The 21,369-nt window shown below is 23.9% G+C and overlaps 1 protein-coding gene across 1 annotated transcript; it reads left to right on the plus strand.

Moving 5' to 3' along the window:
- The first annotated feature begins 16,799 nt into the window (after positions 1–16,799).
- On the plus strand, positions 16,800–18,765 carry LOC124919379 (3-ketoacyl-CoA synthase 6-like). Its single transcript, XM_047459610.1, has 2 exons — positions 16,800–17,954; positions 18,259–18,765. Exons 1-2 carry the CDS (start codon positions 16,830–16,832, stop codon positions 18,598–18,600), a joined length of 1,467 nt encoding a protein of 488 aa, XP_047315566.1. The 5' UTR covers positions 16,800–16,829; the 3' UTR covers positions 18,601–18,765.
- Positions 18,766–21,369: the final 2,604 nt, after the last annotated feature.

Consider the following 21,369-nt stretch of genomic DNA (forward strand, 5'->3'; position numbering starts at 1 on the left):
CTTTAAAGTTAGTTGACAAAATAAAAGAAATTGATACACAAGGAATGGACGTGTTCCTAACCACCATTATTATTCAGTTTGGTAAGTCATATGCAGTCAAACTCAAAATTTTCTAAAATTGTTTTTCATTTGTAAATTGAGATAGTACAAGTTTACTTTTAAAAATAATATTAGTTATATTTATTATTTATATATATAATTAAATTTAAATTAACCTAAATAATATAAATAAATAAATAATACTAAAAAAGTTACAAAATTAATGACATAAATTAATTTATTTGAATAAGTTATATTTTATTTAAATTTTTATTTATAAATTTATTTTTAACTACGTTCAAATTTTATGAGTTTATAATTTATTTTTTATCTACGTTCAAATTTTTTGAGTTTATATATATAAATTTAATTTTTTTTTATAAACATTCATTTAATTATAAATTCATAACATTTTAATATCATAAATTTATATAAAAGTACGTGTCTAAAAAAAAAAAAAAAATGAATTTAGTTCTCACTTAAAACTCCTTAATTTAAAATAGGAGTAGTGACTATGTGGAATAATATTAATTTTCTACAATTAAAAAAATAAATTTTAAATAATAAGTTAACTAGTTTATTTAAAAGAAATGATTAGGAGAGACTGGGTGAGAGAATGAAAAATGGAATGACTTGCTTGGATCACAAAAATAAAATAATTTTTCTCTTTTTTTAATTTTCTCACATTTTTTATTTTTTTTAACTAATGAGGTGATGTCAGGTCATATCATTCTCTCCTATCACTCCTCTTTATTTAAAACATAGTTAACTTTCTTAACAATTTTAAGAGTTAAATCAAATATATATATATATATATTTAAAACAGTGATAAAGCCCAATTGATATGAAAATTATTTCAAATTTGATAAATAAGACTATATATGTTTCCTCCCTCAAATGTAAGGACACATACATCTTTTAGCGTCTGTGTTTGTTTTATCAATTAACTCCCTAATAATCTAGGTTAAGGTTCTCATAATGTTTTCAAATATGTCCATAAAACATTATTACCTCATTAGATCTTAATTATAAAAAAGTGTCACTCTTGTGCATGTTCATTTAAATGAGGATAAAACAAATTAAAATTGAGAAGAATTATATTTATAATTATATTATTTTGAATTATTGATAGGATGATTGATTTTGGACTCTTTGGTCATATTATATATATATATAGAGAAAGTTTTAGTCTAGAAGGGAACACATGTAATAACTCTGTCAATCTAATCAGGGACCAGGGACAAGGCATTCATTTCAACAGTCCAACCACCATATATAACGTCAACCAAAATATGGACACGTTTTATTTGGAACACCCTAGATCTATTTATGTATTATAATACAACAAAAAATAAAATAAGAGCATACAAAATAATGGATGGGTGTGTTCGAACTGAATTGTATTGAATTATTGTTATAATCTGGATTATTTGGAAATAATGATTGACGGTTATTATGAAAAAATATAAAATATTTTTTTGATAAAAAACTTAAAAGGTATAAATATACACCTAATAATTTATAATAACAAAATGTATTTTAATATTTTATTTAATGAATTGAGTGAACAATACAACGAAAGAAATAATTAATTTTGATATAAATTTTAAGAAATGGTACGAGACTTTCTCCAATCCACACCTAAACCCATCTTTAAAATGAGTTTTTTCACTCTAACTCACACGCAAACTCATTCATAAAATGAGGTTTTTTTTATAATTCTCCGTCTCTAAGTTCATCTCCAACTCAAAAATTCTTTTTTAAACTCAAATTTTAAAAAATATCACATTAAACAAATTCATCTCAAACTAAAAATCTTTTTCTCAAACTCAAGAATATTTTAAGAATATTTCTTTTTACACCAGCTTTTTAACTTTTTTTTAATAATACATATATATTTATCTAACATTACAAATTAAACCCCATAATTTTTAAATTCTTGTTCAATTATAAAATTTTAATAAAATTAATTATAAATCAATAATTTATATATATATATATATAAATTAAACCTTATTAAATAAACACAAATTATATTACACAAGCAAAAAAAATTACATAAAATATTATTATAAATTTATGATACATAAAAAATATTAATATAAAATATATGATAAAAAAATTAAAATATAAAAAATTATATAATAAAATAATTTATATAAATAAATTAAAATAATAAATTATATAAATAAATTAAAATAATAAATTATATAAATAAGTTTAATATACAAAATATACATAATTTAAGTATAAGGACTGATTTATACAAATAAAAAACTTTTGAGTATGAGTAATCCTCTAAACACAAATTTGAATATTGAGGAGAGAGAATTTAATAGGTTTGCCTGTTTGGTGCTGAGTAGGAAGAGAAAATATGTTTTTGGTTTGCGTTTGGTACTGGAATGGAAAAAGTCTTAAAAATCTAAATTTGCGTTTATATTATTTAAAATCTAAAAAAATAAATTAAATTTAGTCCTCTATATATTAGTGTATGTATATTATATATATTTAGTGTTTTATATAATTTATTTATTTTGATTTTATCATATATTTTATTATTATTTTTTTTTTGTTCGTATAGTATAATTTGTATTTATTTAATAATGTTTGTTATGATTAATTTTTCATTCTTATAGTGTAATTTGTATTTATTTAATGATGTTTAATTTAGTTTTTATGTGGGTAAATTACTAATTTATTGTTAATTTTATCATAATTTTCTCTAATTGAATAAAAAAATATTAGGACTAAATTTGTAAAATTGTTAAAAATATAAATAGTATTAAAAAAGTTTACAAAATTAATATGAAAAAGAATATACTCAAAATATTCTTTTGAATTTGAAAATAAGTTTTTGGGTTGAAGATGAATTATCGTTTGATGTAACATTTTGAATTTGAGAATAAGTTTATTGGTTGAAAATTATATAAGTTGTATATGTTTTATAATTTTGTATTTGGTATATAATATAAAGATTTAGTATAAAATATATAAATATGAATTTAAAATTATTATTATTTATATTTATTTATACTATAAATAATATTATTTATTATTATAAATGATTATAATGTTATTATTTAATAATTAATGTAATTTTAATGATGTTTATTTAATTTAAATATTAATAATAATAATAATAAAATAAACTTAAAATAAAAATAATATATAAATTATAGTTATAAAAATAAATAAATATATTTTACTATAAAATAAATAAATATATTTTAATTAAAATATTAAATATTTAAAAAACTATATTAAAAATGGTTAATTATAATAATAATATTAAAATTAAATAAAATATATTTCATATATTATATAGGAAAAAAACGTGTACAACTAGTTAATTTAAATGAATAAACTAATAAAAAATAATTTAAACATATGTATTATAAAAAAATTATTATTAGTTATTTTAATTTTATCTTTTTATATATATATATATATATTCATCATTAATTATTTTAATTTTATATATTTTTTTTAATTTTTATATTTTTTCTTATATTAACATTGATTATTAATTATTTTAAAATTATTTAATTACAATAATTGAATATAACAATTATTTATTCTTTTAACAATAAAAATCTTTTATCACAAAAATAAAATAATTAATAATTAAAAAGTTTATAAAAATAACTTATTTATCAAATAACAAATGAGTAATAATAAATTATTAAATAAAATAATATTTATTACTACAGTTAGAAGTCATTATTTAAAATAAATTAAAAAATTATTATTTTTTATTTTTGTTTATATTAAAATAAATAAAAAAGAAATCATTTAAAAAAAATTATAATTGAAAAAAATTCATAAACAAAACGTATAATGAGAAATTAAACATGGTGTTTGTAATATATTAAATATTAGTGTACTCTTTATTCATATTATATATAACTTACTATTATATAATATATTAAATGTATTTTATTTAGTTTTAATATTATTATTATATGTAATTATATTTAACATATATTTTTTAAATAGTTTAACATTTTAATTAAAAAAATTTAATTATTTTTAGAACTATAATTTTATTAATTATTATTTTATATATTTACTTATATTATAAATAATATTATTTATTTTATATATTATTTTTATTTTAAGTTTATTTTATTACAATTATTAATAATATTTAAATTAAAAAATATAATTTATAATTTATATTATAATTAAATTTTATATTTTAATTAAAATTACATTAATTATTAAATAATAACATTATATAATTTATAATAATAAATAATATTATTTATAATAATAATAATAATAATAATAATTTTAAATTCATATTTATAAAACTTATTCTACATCCTTATATTATATATCAAATACAAAAGTATAAATCATATATCATTTCTATAATTCATACCAAATATCAATAACCTATACTATCTAATACCTCCTCCTATATAATTATGTAAAACCAAATTTATTTGGAAACATTTATGAGTTTAGAGTTGGAACTGAATTTAATTTTGAATTTGACTGAAAAATAAAAAAAATTATTTTTGGATATATTTACATTTGGTATGAAGAGTGTAGTTGGATGAGATATAGAATTATATATATATATTTATATAGAATTATATATATATATATATATATTATTTTATGAATTAATTTTTTTCAATTATAAAATATTTAATTCTAATTTTATTGAATTGACTATATAAGGTGTTATGAAACTTGAGAAAAATAAAATAAAACAAGTCAAATAAGATAATTAAATATAAAATAAATTAGAAAAATAATTTATAGATATTTAATTATCAAAATATAAAATATAATTTATATTAGACACATCTAAAAAAATTTATAAGAAACTAACAAAAATAAAAGAAAATGTTAAAATTTGATAACAAATAAAATTTGAAAAAACATTTATACCTTCTATCATGAGAAAAATAGGAAATGGAGAAAAAAACTCACACCATATAGTTTAGTTCTAAAAGTTAATTTAAGAGACCAAAATATTATACTATTTTTTAGGATTATTTTATTTTTATAATTTTAAATACAAAAGAATTAAACTAACTAAAATCTAAAAAATTCAAAATATAAGACCAAACAATAAGAGTGTTAGGTAAAAAAATATTAGTAAGAGCCGGTATGAAGTTGTTTCCGTTGGCTCGAGGTATACTTAAAATACTATTTTGGAGTTTTCAAACAATGTTGAACTAATCTTTCTAATTTATGTGTAGTTATAGCTAGAATGATAAATAATAAATAGGGAATTCTTTTGGGCAATTGAAATTTTGGATTTTTTTATTATTTAATTTTACAATTTAAAATTTCTTATGGTTAAAGTTTCGTTTTGTATTAACGGTTTCAAAAGTTGTTAACTTATTATATAACGTGAAATTTACATATAAACAAATAAAAGATTCATGTCACAATTTAACTATCGAATTTTAGTGAATTGTGGGTTTTGACTACTGATTCTATAAAATTCAGTAATCAAAACTCTTAATTCACTAAAATTAATGAGTTAAATTAGTGATATAAATATTTTATTTATTTATTTATAAACGCCACGTATATATTACTGTGGTTGAAAACCGTTAAAAATAATGTCATTTATTATATTTTACCAATAATAAACTCAAAACTGTGAGGGTTAGAAAAAAGAAGTCCGAAATTTCAATTAATCCTAATAAAGAGCCCAATTTTGACAATTCAATCTAAAAATAAATATAGTATCACTATTTCTACAATTAGGCATATCTAAGAATAGTTTTAAAATAATCTAAATAATAAGAGTCGAGCCTATGAAAAATAATCTAAATAATAAGAGTTCAGAGATCAAATATTACTATTTCGATTCCCACTTAAAAACATCTGAAATTGAAGTGAAACATAGCGGTTATATATATTGTTAGCTTTTTAAATTAAAATTAAAAACATCTAAAATTGTAGCGAAACATAACGGTTGTAGATCTTGTTAGCTTTTTAAATTAAAATTAAATAAATAAAACTTTATAAATTAATGAATGAAATAACTTTCTCCTATAAAAAAAGATTAGGCAGTCTAAACAGAAAAAGTAATTGTTTTTGAAAAATAAATGTTTTTATTAATTAATTGTTATGAACTAATTAGCCTTTTAAAATTGATTCTTATTTTTTAGAATTAATAATTGCCTAAATTGGTTAATTTTCTTTCGAGTTAGCATATAATTTTAAAATATTTGTTTTTGAGAAGAAAAATTAATTTTAATTGATTAATTTAATCTGTAAATCGCAATCAAATGGAAAACCTTATAAAAAAAAGTATTTCATTACAAGTTAGGACAAGAGTGGTTATAAATTCTCTACATAATTTAAAAAATAAAATAAAATCAACACTAAATCATTATATTGGACCAAGAAAAATAAATGAAACAATAAAACATAAAATTCAGGTCCACAAACATCTTATACTTAAACTTTAAACCCTGATACAATATGGGAGAAAAAAAATCGTAGAATCGTGTATTCTCGTGATTTCTTTGAATGACCGTCTTCACTATCATTAGGGTTTGTTGGTTCTTGGTCGAGCCACATAATTCGCAAGTTGCATCAATAATATTTGTGTCTATTTTGATAATTGACGTTATTAATTTATAGACACTTATAATTTATGATTATTCATGTGGTAATTATGTCTTTATTTTTACATATTTTTTAGCTTTTGAAAAATATAAATTAAAATAAAAAAAAGAGGGAAGGACTGAAGATATATATATTTCAAGGCCAAACTTCTTAGCTTTTAAAGCAGTTGTCAATATTTTATTTTATAAGGCATTTAAAAAAAACTGTTAAATAAAAGGAAAAATAGGTCCTGTTTGAATGTTTAAATTAACGATTGTTGCTACCCAAATCCTTAATGATGAAGTGACGGATCATCAATGTATGACATTCTATTAAACATAGGCGTTTTTTTAATCCTTATACTTATCTCTTATCAATCAAAATATAAATACATTTTATTTCTTTAAAAAACAAAATTTTCATTAAATATTAATATATTTTTAATTTTTTCACTTAATAACTCAACTTTTCATAATTTATACCATGTAGTAAGCCCCGAACTAAGACAACTCAGCCTTATGACAGCCAATTTAATACAATATATAAGATATTTAAAAAAAATATAAATTTTTAAATATAAAATATTGTAACTTAATTTTTCAAGATAAAAACTTAGAATTTTTATTTGATTATGAGTTTAAATCTCACCAAAAATAATTTTATTTAGTTAGTTTTTAATACTAAACTTAGGACAACAAAAATAAAATAAAAAGAATTTTTAATTTTATCAAGTTTAGGACCGTCCAAAACTCGGGTCGACTCTGCCTATATCTAACCCGATTATTTAAATAATCAAAATCTAAATAAGGCTTTTTTGAATTAGTTTAATATTGAGTTTTTATAAATTGCTTACAAAAAAAAAACTTATTTATTATATCTTATATTTTAAATTCTAATTATTTAATTTATTAACTAAAATATACCCATCTTTACCGTATTAAATAGGAATTCAACCTATAATTAAAAACTCAAACAACATATTTTTTTATTAAATAATAAAAAAAATGCAAAAAGACAATGATCGGATTGATGGATGAAAAATCATACCTACTAAATTTACCCCCTCATGATTAGATTTAATTTTCTATAATATAAGTAACTAAAGGGATACATGTAAACCATATCAACTAAAAAGCTACGGATGAAGTATTATTAAGCCAAATAAAATAAATGAATTGCTACAAACTTAGCTAAGGAAAACCTAATATTTATAATAAATCTTACATTCTCGCATTGATTATATCCAATGATGGTAATGTGTACCCGTATACAGTGGCGGACCTACAATGGTGGCCTTGGGGTCCGAGCCTCCCCCAACCTTACAATAATTTGTTTTTATATATATTTAACAAGTAACTCTTAGTCTAATTTGGTTTTGTTCAGTATTTAAATAAAGAATTTGATATATTATTTTTATATGCATTAACATTCTATAATCATAATCTCGAATGTCTATTCACTTGAAATTATATATAAAATAATGTAAATTATATAATAATATTATTTATTTTAAAATTATATTTATATAATAATTATACATTATTTTTTATTTATTTTAATATAATAATACAAATTACTTATAAGGGTAAATATAAAAATTAAAATAATAATAATTTTTTATATTTCTTAATTTTAAACTATTTCAAAAATTTATAAGAAAATATAAATTAATATTAATAAATAAGTTAAAATACTTACATTGGTAATATAATAATATTATTTATTTTAAAATTATATTTATATAATAATTATACATTATTTTTTATTTATTTTAATATAATAATACAAATTACTTATAAGGGTAAATATAAAAATTAAAATAATAATAATTTTTTATATTTCTTAATTTTAAACTATTTCAAAAATTTATAAGAAAATATAAATTAATATTAATAAATAAGTTAAAATAGTTATATTGGTTTTGTTCAGTATTTAAATAAAGAATTTGATATATTATTTTTATATGCATTAACATTCTATAATTGTAATCTCGAATGTCTATTCACTTGATAATATATGTTTATCACGTTTTTGTATTTTTGTTCTTATTAATATTTTTTATTTTTTTTATATTCTCATAAAATTAGGCTAAAACCTATTAAATTAGATTTTTATATTTTTTATATAGTTAGTTTTTTTATGAATTTGTTTTTGTGTTGTATTTGATAAATTTTTTTATTGAGAATTACAAGTGAGTTATCACTTTGCCTACAAAGAGGAGATCAAAATATTGTTCAAGCCATGTCATTGATTGCGAGTTCGAAAAATCAATTACAAAAATTTAGAGAAGATGGGTGGCATGATATTTTGGACCAAGTTAACAGTTTTTCTCAATTACACTCTCAATACTTGATATAAATGAGCATATGATAATTGATAGCAATGGTATGCAAAGAGGAAAAGGGGAACTCATCACTAATCTTCATCATTATCGTGTGAAAATCTTTTGTCAGGTATAATAAATATTATTTCTTATTTATTAATAGTTATTATCTATTATCTATTATCTATTATCTATTATCTACTAATAGTTATTATTTATTATTTCATGCTAGGTTGTTGACTTGATTATGCAAGAAATGAATAATCGTTTTTCAGAAGTTAATACAAAATTATTTGATTGCATATCATGTCTTCATCCCAGAAATCCATTCTCCAAATTTGATATTCGTAAACTCATTCGTCTTGCCAAACTTTATTCCAAGATTTTACAGGCAGTAATTATTTATTTTTGGAACAACAACTTCGGACTTACTTATTTAATTTGCGGGATGATCCTCAATTTTCTTCAATTGAAGACTTGAGAATTTTTGCTCAAAAATTGGTTAGAACAGAAAAAACATATAGTCTTTCCATTGGTTTATCGATTGATAGAGTTGACTTTAATTTTACCAGTTGCAACTGCATCTGTTGAAAGAGTTTTTTCCGCAATGAAGACCGTGAAGACTAATTTGCGTAGTCGAATGAGAGATGAATGGATGAATGATAGTTTAGTTGTATATGTTGAGAAAGATATTTTCTCAACAATTGAAAATGAGCCAATATTGCAATATTACCCGATATCAGATACCCGATACTTGTGGGTACTTGATGGTCAGGTTCGGATATTTTAAATCGAGTTCGGGTCGGGGACGGAGAATGAAAATATTACCCGATGTTTTTTTTTCACCATTTACTACTTTTAATGATGTTTTTTCCTAATTCCTCATATACCCTTGATTATGTTGTTGATGCTGTTGTATTCAAATTAGTTAATTCATGATCTACTGTTACCCCTCTACCGTGGTTATTATTCTAATGATAAAACTGTATATTAATTAACCCGATTTCTTCTGTAGTTTACATGAGATCCAGTTAGAGTTTGTATAATTAAGTCATACTTTTTGTTTTCTACTTGTAACCTGTTGGAACCACACAATCAAGCTTGCACACAATAGCTAACATGATAATGACGGGACATTCATGTAACTAATGTGGATGGAAATGCTTAGCTGTTAAGTGTTGTTCTCTAATAAAATTTCGTGGTGTACAAGGTTTCAATCCGTGAACTTGTTCTATATATGGTATACACATGAATGGATCAATGACACATGGCCTTTATTGTTTAGCCAGAAATGTATATACATGCCAATTTTATTTTGAAGAAGGATAGGAGAAAAAATTTGAGAAAAAGAACACGTTACATCACTTTAATGGTTGAAAATAAAAAAGTACGAAAAAAAAGAGAGAAGAGAAAAAAATTATTTTATATTTTCAACAAATAAAATTACGTCACCTCTCCTCAAATCATTACTCTCTTATTTTCTTTCATACTTGTTGAATCTCTTCTTCACCATTAATTCTAAATTATTGATTGAGTTTTATGTGTTAATTTGAATAGGATGTTTATTAATATAAAAAAGTAGTTGAGAAATATTAAAAATATTTTATGTGTCGTCACATTAATAGTCCAAATTAAACCGCAACGGGTTGGAACATTACGATGTTAACACGACGACAAAACAAATGATACTATTTAATTTAAATAGTGGGTTGAACTTAACATAAGTTTGAGTTGAGCATTAATTGACACGATCACGAGTTGACACGACATTAAGAACGACAATTATGAGTATTTGTATACTCGATACCCGTAGATACCCGATAATCAGGTCTAGGGGTGGGTCGGTACGGTATACCTTAATATTTTATCTATACCTTATACCTAAAATTTCGGTATGCAAAAAATGCATACATTTATCTTACCTTGATTTCGGTATACCTTGTTTTGATATACCTTAATTTCGGTATACAAAAAATTCATACATTTACCTTACCTTAATTTCGGTATACCTTATTTTCGATATGGTATCGGTATTATTCCTTTGATACCTAAAAAAATATTAATTTAAAAAAAAAATCAATCTCATCAGTAAAGATTGCATATATTGAATAATATTTCAGTATAATTATATTATGATATTATTCAAAAATTATATTTCTATAATTAAATTAATTTCAAATCTATTTAATTATTTCTTTATAAGTATTATATATATATATATATTTATATATATATATATATTAACTTATAAATACTATTTCGGTATTTCGGTATATCTCGATATACCAAAATTTTAAAAATCTCATACTTTTACCTTACCAATAATTACGGTATCGGTATCATACCTTACCTTTTTTTCGGTATATCTTAAAAGTCGATATTTTCGATATATTACGGTATGATATTTTCGATATATCTTTAATATCGGTAATTTTCCCCACCCCTAGTCAGGTCAGGTTTGGAAAGAATGTTATATGATCGTGTTCGAGGTTAGAGATATGAATAGGGAGTGTGCAAAAACCAAATTCAATACCGATACCGATTAAATTAATATTAAGAAATATTTTTATATATATTTATTAATGTTTAACATGATTTTTAAAATTTTACATCATTATAAATATATATAATTTATTAAACTCTTAGATAAAAAAAAAACATTTTTAATAATAAAATATTATTTATTTTTCTTCCCTCTTAATCTTCAACATTACTTTTAACTTATTTCTTTAATATTTATTTTCTCTATTTTCTTCTTCAATATTATTAGGTAAATAAGAAATATTTTTATTTTTATTTTGATATTATTAATTTTGAAATTATTTATGATTTAATAAAACTATATTTATTTTTTTTTAACATTTTTAATCTTATACAATTTTAATCAGATAATAAAGTACTTTTCCGAGGATCAGGTATCCAATAATTCAGATATATGAATACAACTAGAGATACCAAGATGTAATAAAATAAAAACCTGAATTCATGAATAAATATTTTACTATCCGATTAACAGAATACCCAATGACATTCCTATGGGCACAAATACACAAGAATTGACTAATCACGAGTGACCCAAACTTTATATGACATGACTCAAATCTCTAAATACTCTATTTCTAATTTATATAAAAGGTGAGGCAAATTTTATTAATTAAATTATTTATCTCTAATTATCTAATTTGAATTTATAAATTAAATTAAATATATAATATTAATTTTGAAATATTTAAATTTAAATTATTTTATAACTTTAAATTTTATTAATATATCAATTAATAAATATATGGAAATAATTAAATTTTATAAAATTAAATTATAATTAAAATTAAAATTTATTTTAATCTTGATTAATAATAAATTAATAAATAAATAATTTTAAGAATTATTAGATTAATGAATATCCGAACTAAAATAAAAATGTATCAATAAATTATATTAATCTAATTAGATTATTTAATATATATATTAATGCTCAAAAATTATTTTATATTTAAATAATTTTTTAATTATCTCTAACAAATATCATTTTAAATATATTTATTTTAAATTAATACAATATAATATAAACGAGAGTGGTTTAAATTTATTGACAAAATACGAGTGCTCAAAATGCTATCAAACACATTATCCACAGTATAATTAATATGTGAAACAACAATTAAAACATAATCACAAATATTAAAAAAATATGTATAAAAAAACTAACTTTAATAAGTTTGGAGATCCTAAAAAATATTAATGAGTTTACTGATCTCCTCTACCAATTTTCTTGAGTAAATCATCCTTATTGTCATAATAATAACCTTGTGAAATAAACAAAGTTGACCATGATCACTACACGTTCTATAATTTCTTTTGAGCCAAATAATAAACCAGAAGATAACAGGGTTAATACTCATCAATGGTCCAAAATTTTCAACAACAATGATTGACTAAGACATCACTCACTTAATATCAATTATGTTCCAAAATAGGCTCAAATCGTAATTACTCATTTAAAATGCAAAAACAAATGAGGTGTCGTCTCCACCTTGTCGCAACACATTATGCGTCGACTAATCATACATACTCCCACCGTCCATTGAACTTCATAAAAATATGATAATTTTGAAGAGAAAATAAAATTCCATAACTTCTTACCTAATAAGTCATACGATAATATTCACAAATAAACTATAACAATAGTTAATTAAGTAATTTATAACTTACAAGAGAAGAAAAAACACTCTTTCATGTAGGATTAATTAACTCTCTATTACGATATATTTAATTTATTGTATTTTATTCTACTCAAAATTATTCGAATGTTAATCATACATTTTATTGATAAATGAAGAATTTTTACAAACGTACCGCGACTGAAGCCAGAAGAATTTTTACAAACGTACCGCGACTGAAGCCAGAGTCGCGAATGACAATGCAACACTTCTGATACCCATAACAAAAATTGTCCAAAATTTTAAAAATAGTTTTATTAAATATTCTAATATCTAATTAAGAAATCTAACCTAATAAACTTTTGAAAATATTTTTAATTAACTAAAATTTTAAAATTTAACTTCTTTTAATTAACTAATCTCTCATTTTTTTTATAAATAATTATTTTATAACCAACATATTTATTTATAAATAAATATATATGAGATTAAAATTATATTACTAAGTATAAAATATTTGCCTAAAGTAACATAGTTAAATTTTAAAAAAATTCTTAAGTTGAATATCAAATTCTACAAAATAAAATCATCAAATTTATAAATAATAATAATAAATAAAAATATCTCTTACAAAATATGAGATTAATAATTAGCTAATGTATATTTGTGTCATTTAATTTTATCATTCAAAATAAAATAAAATAAAGTTTTACATTTAAAATATTAATTAAATGAATAGTGTTTTGTTTATGTAGTCTATTCATTTTCTAGTGTGAAAAATGCTTTATAACATTGATCTCTTTTAAGTTGTTTTTGTAGAGAAGGAGCTCTTTCAAAACTTTATGCCACAAAGTTTACACTTTAAGACCGAATATTTAATGTAAGATATAATAGTTCATGAAATGATTTTACTCTAGTTAATGGATAGTATAGGTTGTCAATTGGGAGTAAAACAAGACGTTGAACTTAAGATAGTCTAGTGGTAAGAATCGACTTAAAAGACAAAAATGTTACGAGTGCAGTTCTATCTGAAAACACTTTGAGTTTAAACGAGGGGTCATGATTGTGAGTGTCATACTAGTTTTACTTTAATTCCAAAAAATAAAACAAAGCCTTAAACCAAACAAGACCTTACATAGTGAATATATACCTTCTTTTTTCACAACCAACTTTTCCTTCAACCGTCCCCAAAAGTCAAAAAGCAGAGGTAACGGATAGACTAAATTAAGTGCGCATTAAGTAGACTTTCACTAAAAACTCTTTTCATTAAAACAATATAATTGAAAGGAGTTCGTATATAGTTTTGGAGTCATACTAATCATTTTGATTTTTTTTTTTTTAAATTTTGAAAAGCTAACCGCAAAACTTTCCAACGTTTTAAGTGGAAGCAATCCATTTTTTTTTATCGATTAGAAAAGACTCTTAATTCTTAAGATATCCATTTAATCAATTCAACTTTATGTTTGAAACTTGTTTCTTGTAATTTGATGTCAATAACTTTTAATTAATATTAAAGTTAATTTTTTTTATAAAGAATTAATCCCCACCCATGTAATTATGCAAAATTAATTTGTAAATAATATAATATAACGTCTAAATAATCAAAACGGTTAAATGATAATCTATAAATTAAATAATATATCTTTGCAAAAATTAAAATTACAATAAAGATGATCCAAAAATCTTGCATTTTTTAAGGTGACTTTAAAGACGATTTCGTTTGAGTTTTATAAGGATGTGTGAGTAAGTAAAGCAAGTCGAATAAACCAAATTTAGCGGTGTTAAAATAATCTCTACCAAATATTATAGCCCTTTGCACTTGAATTGTTAAACAATTCAAGTACAAGTTTATGTCAAGTGATAATTGACCATCTACATATGGTCAAAATAATGAAAAATCTATATATATAAATATATATATATATATAAAACAAATAAGGATACATGTAAAAGATCTTCGAAATGAAAGATCAATTCAAATTATTGATTATTATTGAACAAATGAGAAATAACTTCAAATTTGACAACTTCGTCAATTTTGCTGCTAAAAAGAGGATGAACACAAACTCGAGAAAAATTACTAGAATAATCGACATGTATTAGCAGCGTCGGCCCTGAAGAATGGGCCAATGCAAATTTAAATTGCGTGGCCCCTAAAAGTGTAAAATATATACTAAATGAGTGTGAATTTTAATTAATTAATTATATAATTAATATTTATATATAATATAAAATGAGATATAAATAGTTAATATATTATAATATGGATGGATAAAAAAGAGATAAAAAAGGTTATATATATTGTATAAGAATTTTTTTAAAAATAATATTATATATTGAAAAATTGGGGCCCATGAAGATGGGACCCTATGCAACTGCATATGTTGCCATGTATATTAGCCAACAATCGACTCACTAAAAACTGAGAGTATTATTCAGATTAATAAAAATTTGAGACGACAAATCCTATCTAGCTAAACATAATGCCAAATTGAACAAAATACAAAACATTTTAAATTTGAGTGATAAAAATAAAAACAAGGCACCATCCAATTCTAAAAAATCACCTATGAGGAGTTATCTTACAAATTTCAAAATTAACCAAAATATATATATATATATATATATATATATATATATATATAAATAATGTTTAATAATAAAAGATAATACACTAAAATAATTTAAGTGATAAAAATAGTTTTCAAGATATTAAAAATCACGAGTTCAATTCACAGTTAAACTACATTAATGCTAACTGTTAATATTTTTGTTAAATTTATTAGATTTTATAAACCAAATCTAATAATACTTTATATAAATTTTAAATAGCCATCAAATGATAAACAATGGATTTGAGTTGATAGATCAGTTCAATTACTAGAAGCGGAGCATATGTTTAGCTTCCATTGTTCTTGATTGTCTTTGGAATGAATTTCGGTTGATTAATCTTCCAATCTAGTAAAACCCTTAACTTCACTTTGGAATTTCTCACTTTGTGAATCCTCTTGGTCGATGAGAGAGACAAAAGAGATGTCTTACCTACTGAATGTCGTAACTTACTAATACCAATCGACATGTATTAAGTCTAGTAGACATGATTCAGTGTGGCGCTGTGTAGATTGAGGACCATAACCATCTTTTTTAGATTTCGGTTATTTATAAATCAACCCCTCATAGATATTTAAATAACTCTTTGATCTCTACGCATTTATTTTTTAATCTACGTACCTCATAAATCTCTTTAATACTGTGTGTTTGTTTGATGAGTTTAATTTAAGTTTATTGCATTAAAGACCTAATAATTATTGAATTAATTATAAATTAATCGAACCAAATCAAATGCATTTCCTTTTCTAGATTAATAAAAGAAATTAAATTTTCAAAGAATAAAAACTAAAACAAAATATCAGGCATGTTAATTTAGAGGGAGTTGAAGCCGACTCACATGATATCATTCCATCTTGAGTTGTTGATGCAAACATTAATTATTATTTTTTTGGTTATCATTATTATATGATTTTTGAATTAAAATAATAAAATAAATTATGTGTGGAACGTATGGAAGTTCTCCAGCTAAGCGAGCGTTGTATGACGTGTGACTCTTCATTAAATTCTCCCATCTGTCTCCATTGATTACCAAAACCCTTCGCCTTTATATCCTCACAAATCATTTCTTCTATCACTCAAACGAATAGCACTTTCTTTAGAAATAACACAAAAAGATGCCACATATAGAGCACTCAAATTCATTCAAGTCTAATTACATAAAACTAGGGTTTCAATACCTAGTCAACAACATTCTCACATTTCTCATCCTCCTTGTCCTAACCACGATTATCGTTGTATTATTCAAAATGAGTCCGGAAAAGATCTTTCAAATATACCAGGAACAAATCATATTTTTCTCTTTTCTCGTAATCTTCCTATCCACCCTCTACTTCATGTCGAAGCCTCGTTCGGTCTACCTCGTCGACTACACGTGCTACCAAGCGCCTGGAAGTTGTCGAGCCGCGTTCTCCACGTTTATGGAACACTCCCGTCTAAACCTTAAAAACAACTCTAAGTCCGTGGAATTCCAGATGAGGATCCTCGAACGATCGGGACTTGGAGACGAGACTTCGTTGCCTCTGGCCATCCACTATCTTCCACCAAACCCTACTTTCTCGGATGCTTTTGAAGAGGCAGAGATGGTGATTTTCTCATCTGTTGATTCTTTGTTGGAGAAAACAGGGATTCACTCTAATGATATCGATATATTAATCGTGAATTGTAGCTTGTTCGCGCCGACGCCTTCTCTTTCGGCGATGGTGGTGAATAAGTATAAGTTGAGGAATAATATTAAGAGCTTTAACTTGTCCGGTATGGGTTGTAGCGCTGGACTTATTTCAATCGATTTGGCACGTGAACTTCTTCAAATCTATCCTGACTCGAATGCCCTTATAGTCAGCACCGAAATCATTACTCCAAATTATTACCAGGGGCAGGAGCGCGCGATGCTACTTCCTAACTGCCTGTTTCGTATGGGAGGCGCAGCCATTCTCATGTCGAACAAGAGTGGGAACCGCGCCCGAGCCAAGTACCGTTTGGCTCGTGTCGTACGCACCCATAAGGGTGCAGACGACAAAGCGCATACTTGCGTGTTTGAGCAAGAGGATGAAGAGGGTAAAGTTGGAATTAGACTCAATAAGGATCTTATGAGGATAGCCGGAGAATCTCTCAAGTCAAACATCACCACGTTGGGTCCTTTGGTTCTCCCTGCATCGGAGCAACTTTTGTTCTTGTTCAGCCTTGTTGGCCGGAAAATCTTCAACCCTAAAATGAAGCCTTACATCCCCGATTTCAAACAGGTATTAAACTCTCAAATTATCTAAAACCCTAAAGAGTGTCCTGTCCAATTATGTATATAGATAATAGCTTGTTACAAGGGCATGTCTAAAAAACCAAATATCTGGAGTTGAATTTCTAATATAAACATTTTTTAAGTTGAAGTGTCATAAATAAATAAATAAAATTGAAAAGTAAATGATTTACACCAATGTTTCATTTCTTAAAGTAAATAAACATTTACTTTTATTATCCTTAAATTTGAATTAGATTAACCTAATTCCCTATTTACTAATTCATTTTTGTTTATCTTTTCTATTATAAAAGGCATTCGAGCATTTTTGTATCCACGCGGGAGGTAGGGCGGTGATCGACGAGCTTCAAAAGAACCTCCAATTATCCGCCGAGCACGTGGAAGCATCGAGAATGACTCTTCACCGATTTGGGAATACATCATCATCATCGCTATGGTACGAGCTTTGTTATATCGAATCAAAAGGGAGGATGAAGAAGGGAGATAGGGTTTGGCAGATTGCCTTCGGAAGTGGATTTAAGTGCAACAGTGCTGTGTGGAAATGCAATCGTGCAATCAATGCTCCAATCGACAGTCCGTGGACTAACTGTATTGACAGGTACCCGGTTCACATACCCGATATTGTAAAGCTCTGAAAATCAATGTTTTTTCAATATAATGTTCATAAATGTGTTGTATGTATTAAAAGGGGAAACACATGAAAATGGTGTAACTACATGTAGAATGTTGTTGATTTCTCTTATTTTCTTTACTTATTTTAGTGTAACTTGTAATAGAGAGAAAATGTCACAGTTGTGTATTTACATATTTACATATAATGACAAAAATGTAATATATGTAAATATGTAAGTTATTATATATATATATTTTTTTAAATAGTCTATTTATATTAAAAATCTTAAATATAGTTTAAATCTTAATTTACTTGTAGAGTAACCCACAAATGCCCCCATCATCCCTGACAATAATATTTTTTTATATGTAATATCTTATAAAGAAAGTAACTTATGAATCATATTAAATAAAAAATAGAACCTATATATATGTGTTTACATAAAATATGAAATCCTCAAGTTGCTAGTTAAATGCAACTATAATGGTGTAATCAATTATTGGAAACCGAATTTCCTACAAACTAATCTAAATTTATTTTTGGATTCGAGAAAAGGACCCACTACTATAAATATGTTTGTCATTGAGAAATTACATCTTTATATATGTAATGATAAAAATGCAAGTTGTTGATCATTATTAATTTATCTGTGCAGAAGTAAATTTTGATCCAAAAATTAAGACCCACAAAAGATCTGGTCTCCTAAGATTAAAGCAATGATTTTGAATTTTGTGTTGTTCTAAACTATATATTATGATCACTCACTCATGTTATAGCTTGTTTTCATTGTCTTTTTATTTGTATAAAATTTTAGAGTACATTTGAGTTAAATAATGTATGGTTTCTTATTAATGGGAGTATGCAGAAAATAGTACTTAGACAGCTAGGTATAGGTTGTGTGGGTGAGTGAGAAGAGTCAACTTTAACCATTTAAGATGGATATTGCTCATCGGTCAAGTTATAGTACATCATCAATAAGGAAAGAAAATTTTGAGTTAGGCTTATTTGGGAACGGGTGCCCTTGAATTGGAGGGAATAGTTATGACCATTCATGTGAATTAACGATGGGACCAGTGGGACTCATGATAATAATTATTTTTTTTTATTATTTTAATAATTTATTTTCAATGTTATGGTTCTCCTCAACTAAAAATTAAATCAAACAAACCTAATTCAAAAGTGAGGTAGGTGAGTCTATTTCCAAATCCAATCTACACACTATAAAACTAAGAAAGAACCAGAGGAGCTTTAGCGACGGTTTATTTTGCTACTTTAAATATAAGTTGTAAATTTTATAGTTATAATTGTCACAAAATATTTAAATACTCAACTAAGTTGCAAATTTAGTTGGAAGATATAGATGGTAATTCCAACCTCTACACAAAGTTAGAAATTATGTTCATAATTTATATTTAAATATGAGTTGCAAAAACTAGTTACATGTTATGATCTAACCATTAAAATATTACAAAATTTTGTAAACAATTATTGCACTACTTAATTAAAAATTTTCTTACAAGAATGTAGTGTAAATTTTGTTGTATTTTTTTAAATTTAATTGTCACACAAAAAAATCGCATTGTTAATTAAAATGTATATTACAAGTTTATTGAAAATTTGAAAAATTAATAGAAAATGTTATAAAATGATTATTTAAATATATCTGGTTCGGATTCGGGTTATTTATATAACCTCGCTATTTAAATGATTGTTGATGATTCTAATATAAGTATATTTTTATAAAAATATTTAAAATTTATTAATATATAATGATAAAATAAAAAATTAATAATTTAAAATATAAAGTATTTTAATATCTTGAATAATAAATTGAATAATGTCGAGAGAAAAACTTTGGAGATTGAAGTTTAACCAAGCAGGAGATTTTACGGCACGAACGACACAATCGACAGAATCAACTCGAACAAAAAGAACAACACAATTGACATAGTATCAAGGTCGCGGTTTCTCTTATTGTGGTCGCGGTTGCTAGTCGCTCAGAGTCGCTTGTCAAATCAAGAACGTGCGCACAATCGGCACGAACGACACAGTATCGACTCTAATAACTAGGTCGTTTATTCATCTTCAAAGCTTGGTTGAAAGGTTAGAGTTTCTAGTTTACCCTATTCTATAATAGTTAGAGTTTCTAGTGTACCCTATTCTGTTATTGCTCTGTTTTGTTGTTGTGTTCTGATATTCATCAAATGGGAAGAAAGAAAATCAAAAAGAATAAGGAAGTTAGAGAATTTGTGATTGAAGGTTTAAGTGAGGTAGCTAAAAAAGAAATCGATAGGATTGCTGGAAAAATTATCCATGAAAAACAGGAATACAACAAAGGTAAAAAACTAATTATTGATATAAATTCTGAAAAAGTGCAGTAGGAAAACAGGGAAAAAATGAAAAAATATGAAAGGTTGGGTATAATGAAAAAGCAAACCTCTTTGGATTTAAAAATTAAATCACAAAGCTATTGATGCATGTAAAGAAATGAAAGATTATGCTCAACAAAGAGAAAATACAGTAAACAACTGTCAAATTGAATATACATTATCTTCAAGATTGGAACCTACTGAAGAAGAAAAAATACGAAAAGATAGTAAACTGGTCAGTAGAAACAATGAGAGAGCTAATGAAATCTGGAATAAGAATGCAGAAAAGAAAACAGAAGATCATGCATACTATCAGGAGCAATTTAGATTGGAAGGTTAATGAAATCTGGAATAAGAATGCAGAAAAGAAAACAGAAGATCATGCATACAAAGGTCAACTCTACTTAGGTAAGTTTAAAACA

This window comes from Impatiens glandulifera, chromosome 1, assembly GCF_907164915.1.
Source record: "Impatiens glandulifera chromosome 1, dImpGla2.1, whole genome shotgun sequence".
Taxonomy (NCBI): Eukaryota; Viridiplantae; Streptophyta; class Magnoliopsida; order Ericales; family Balsaminaceae; genus Impatiens; species Impatiens glandulifera.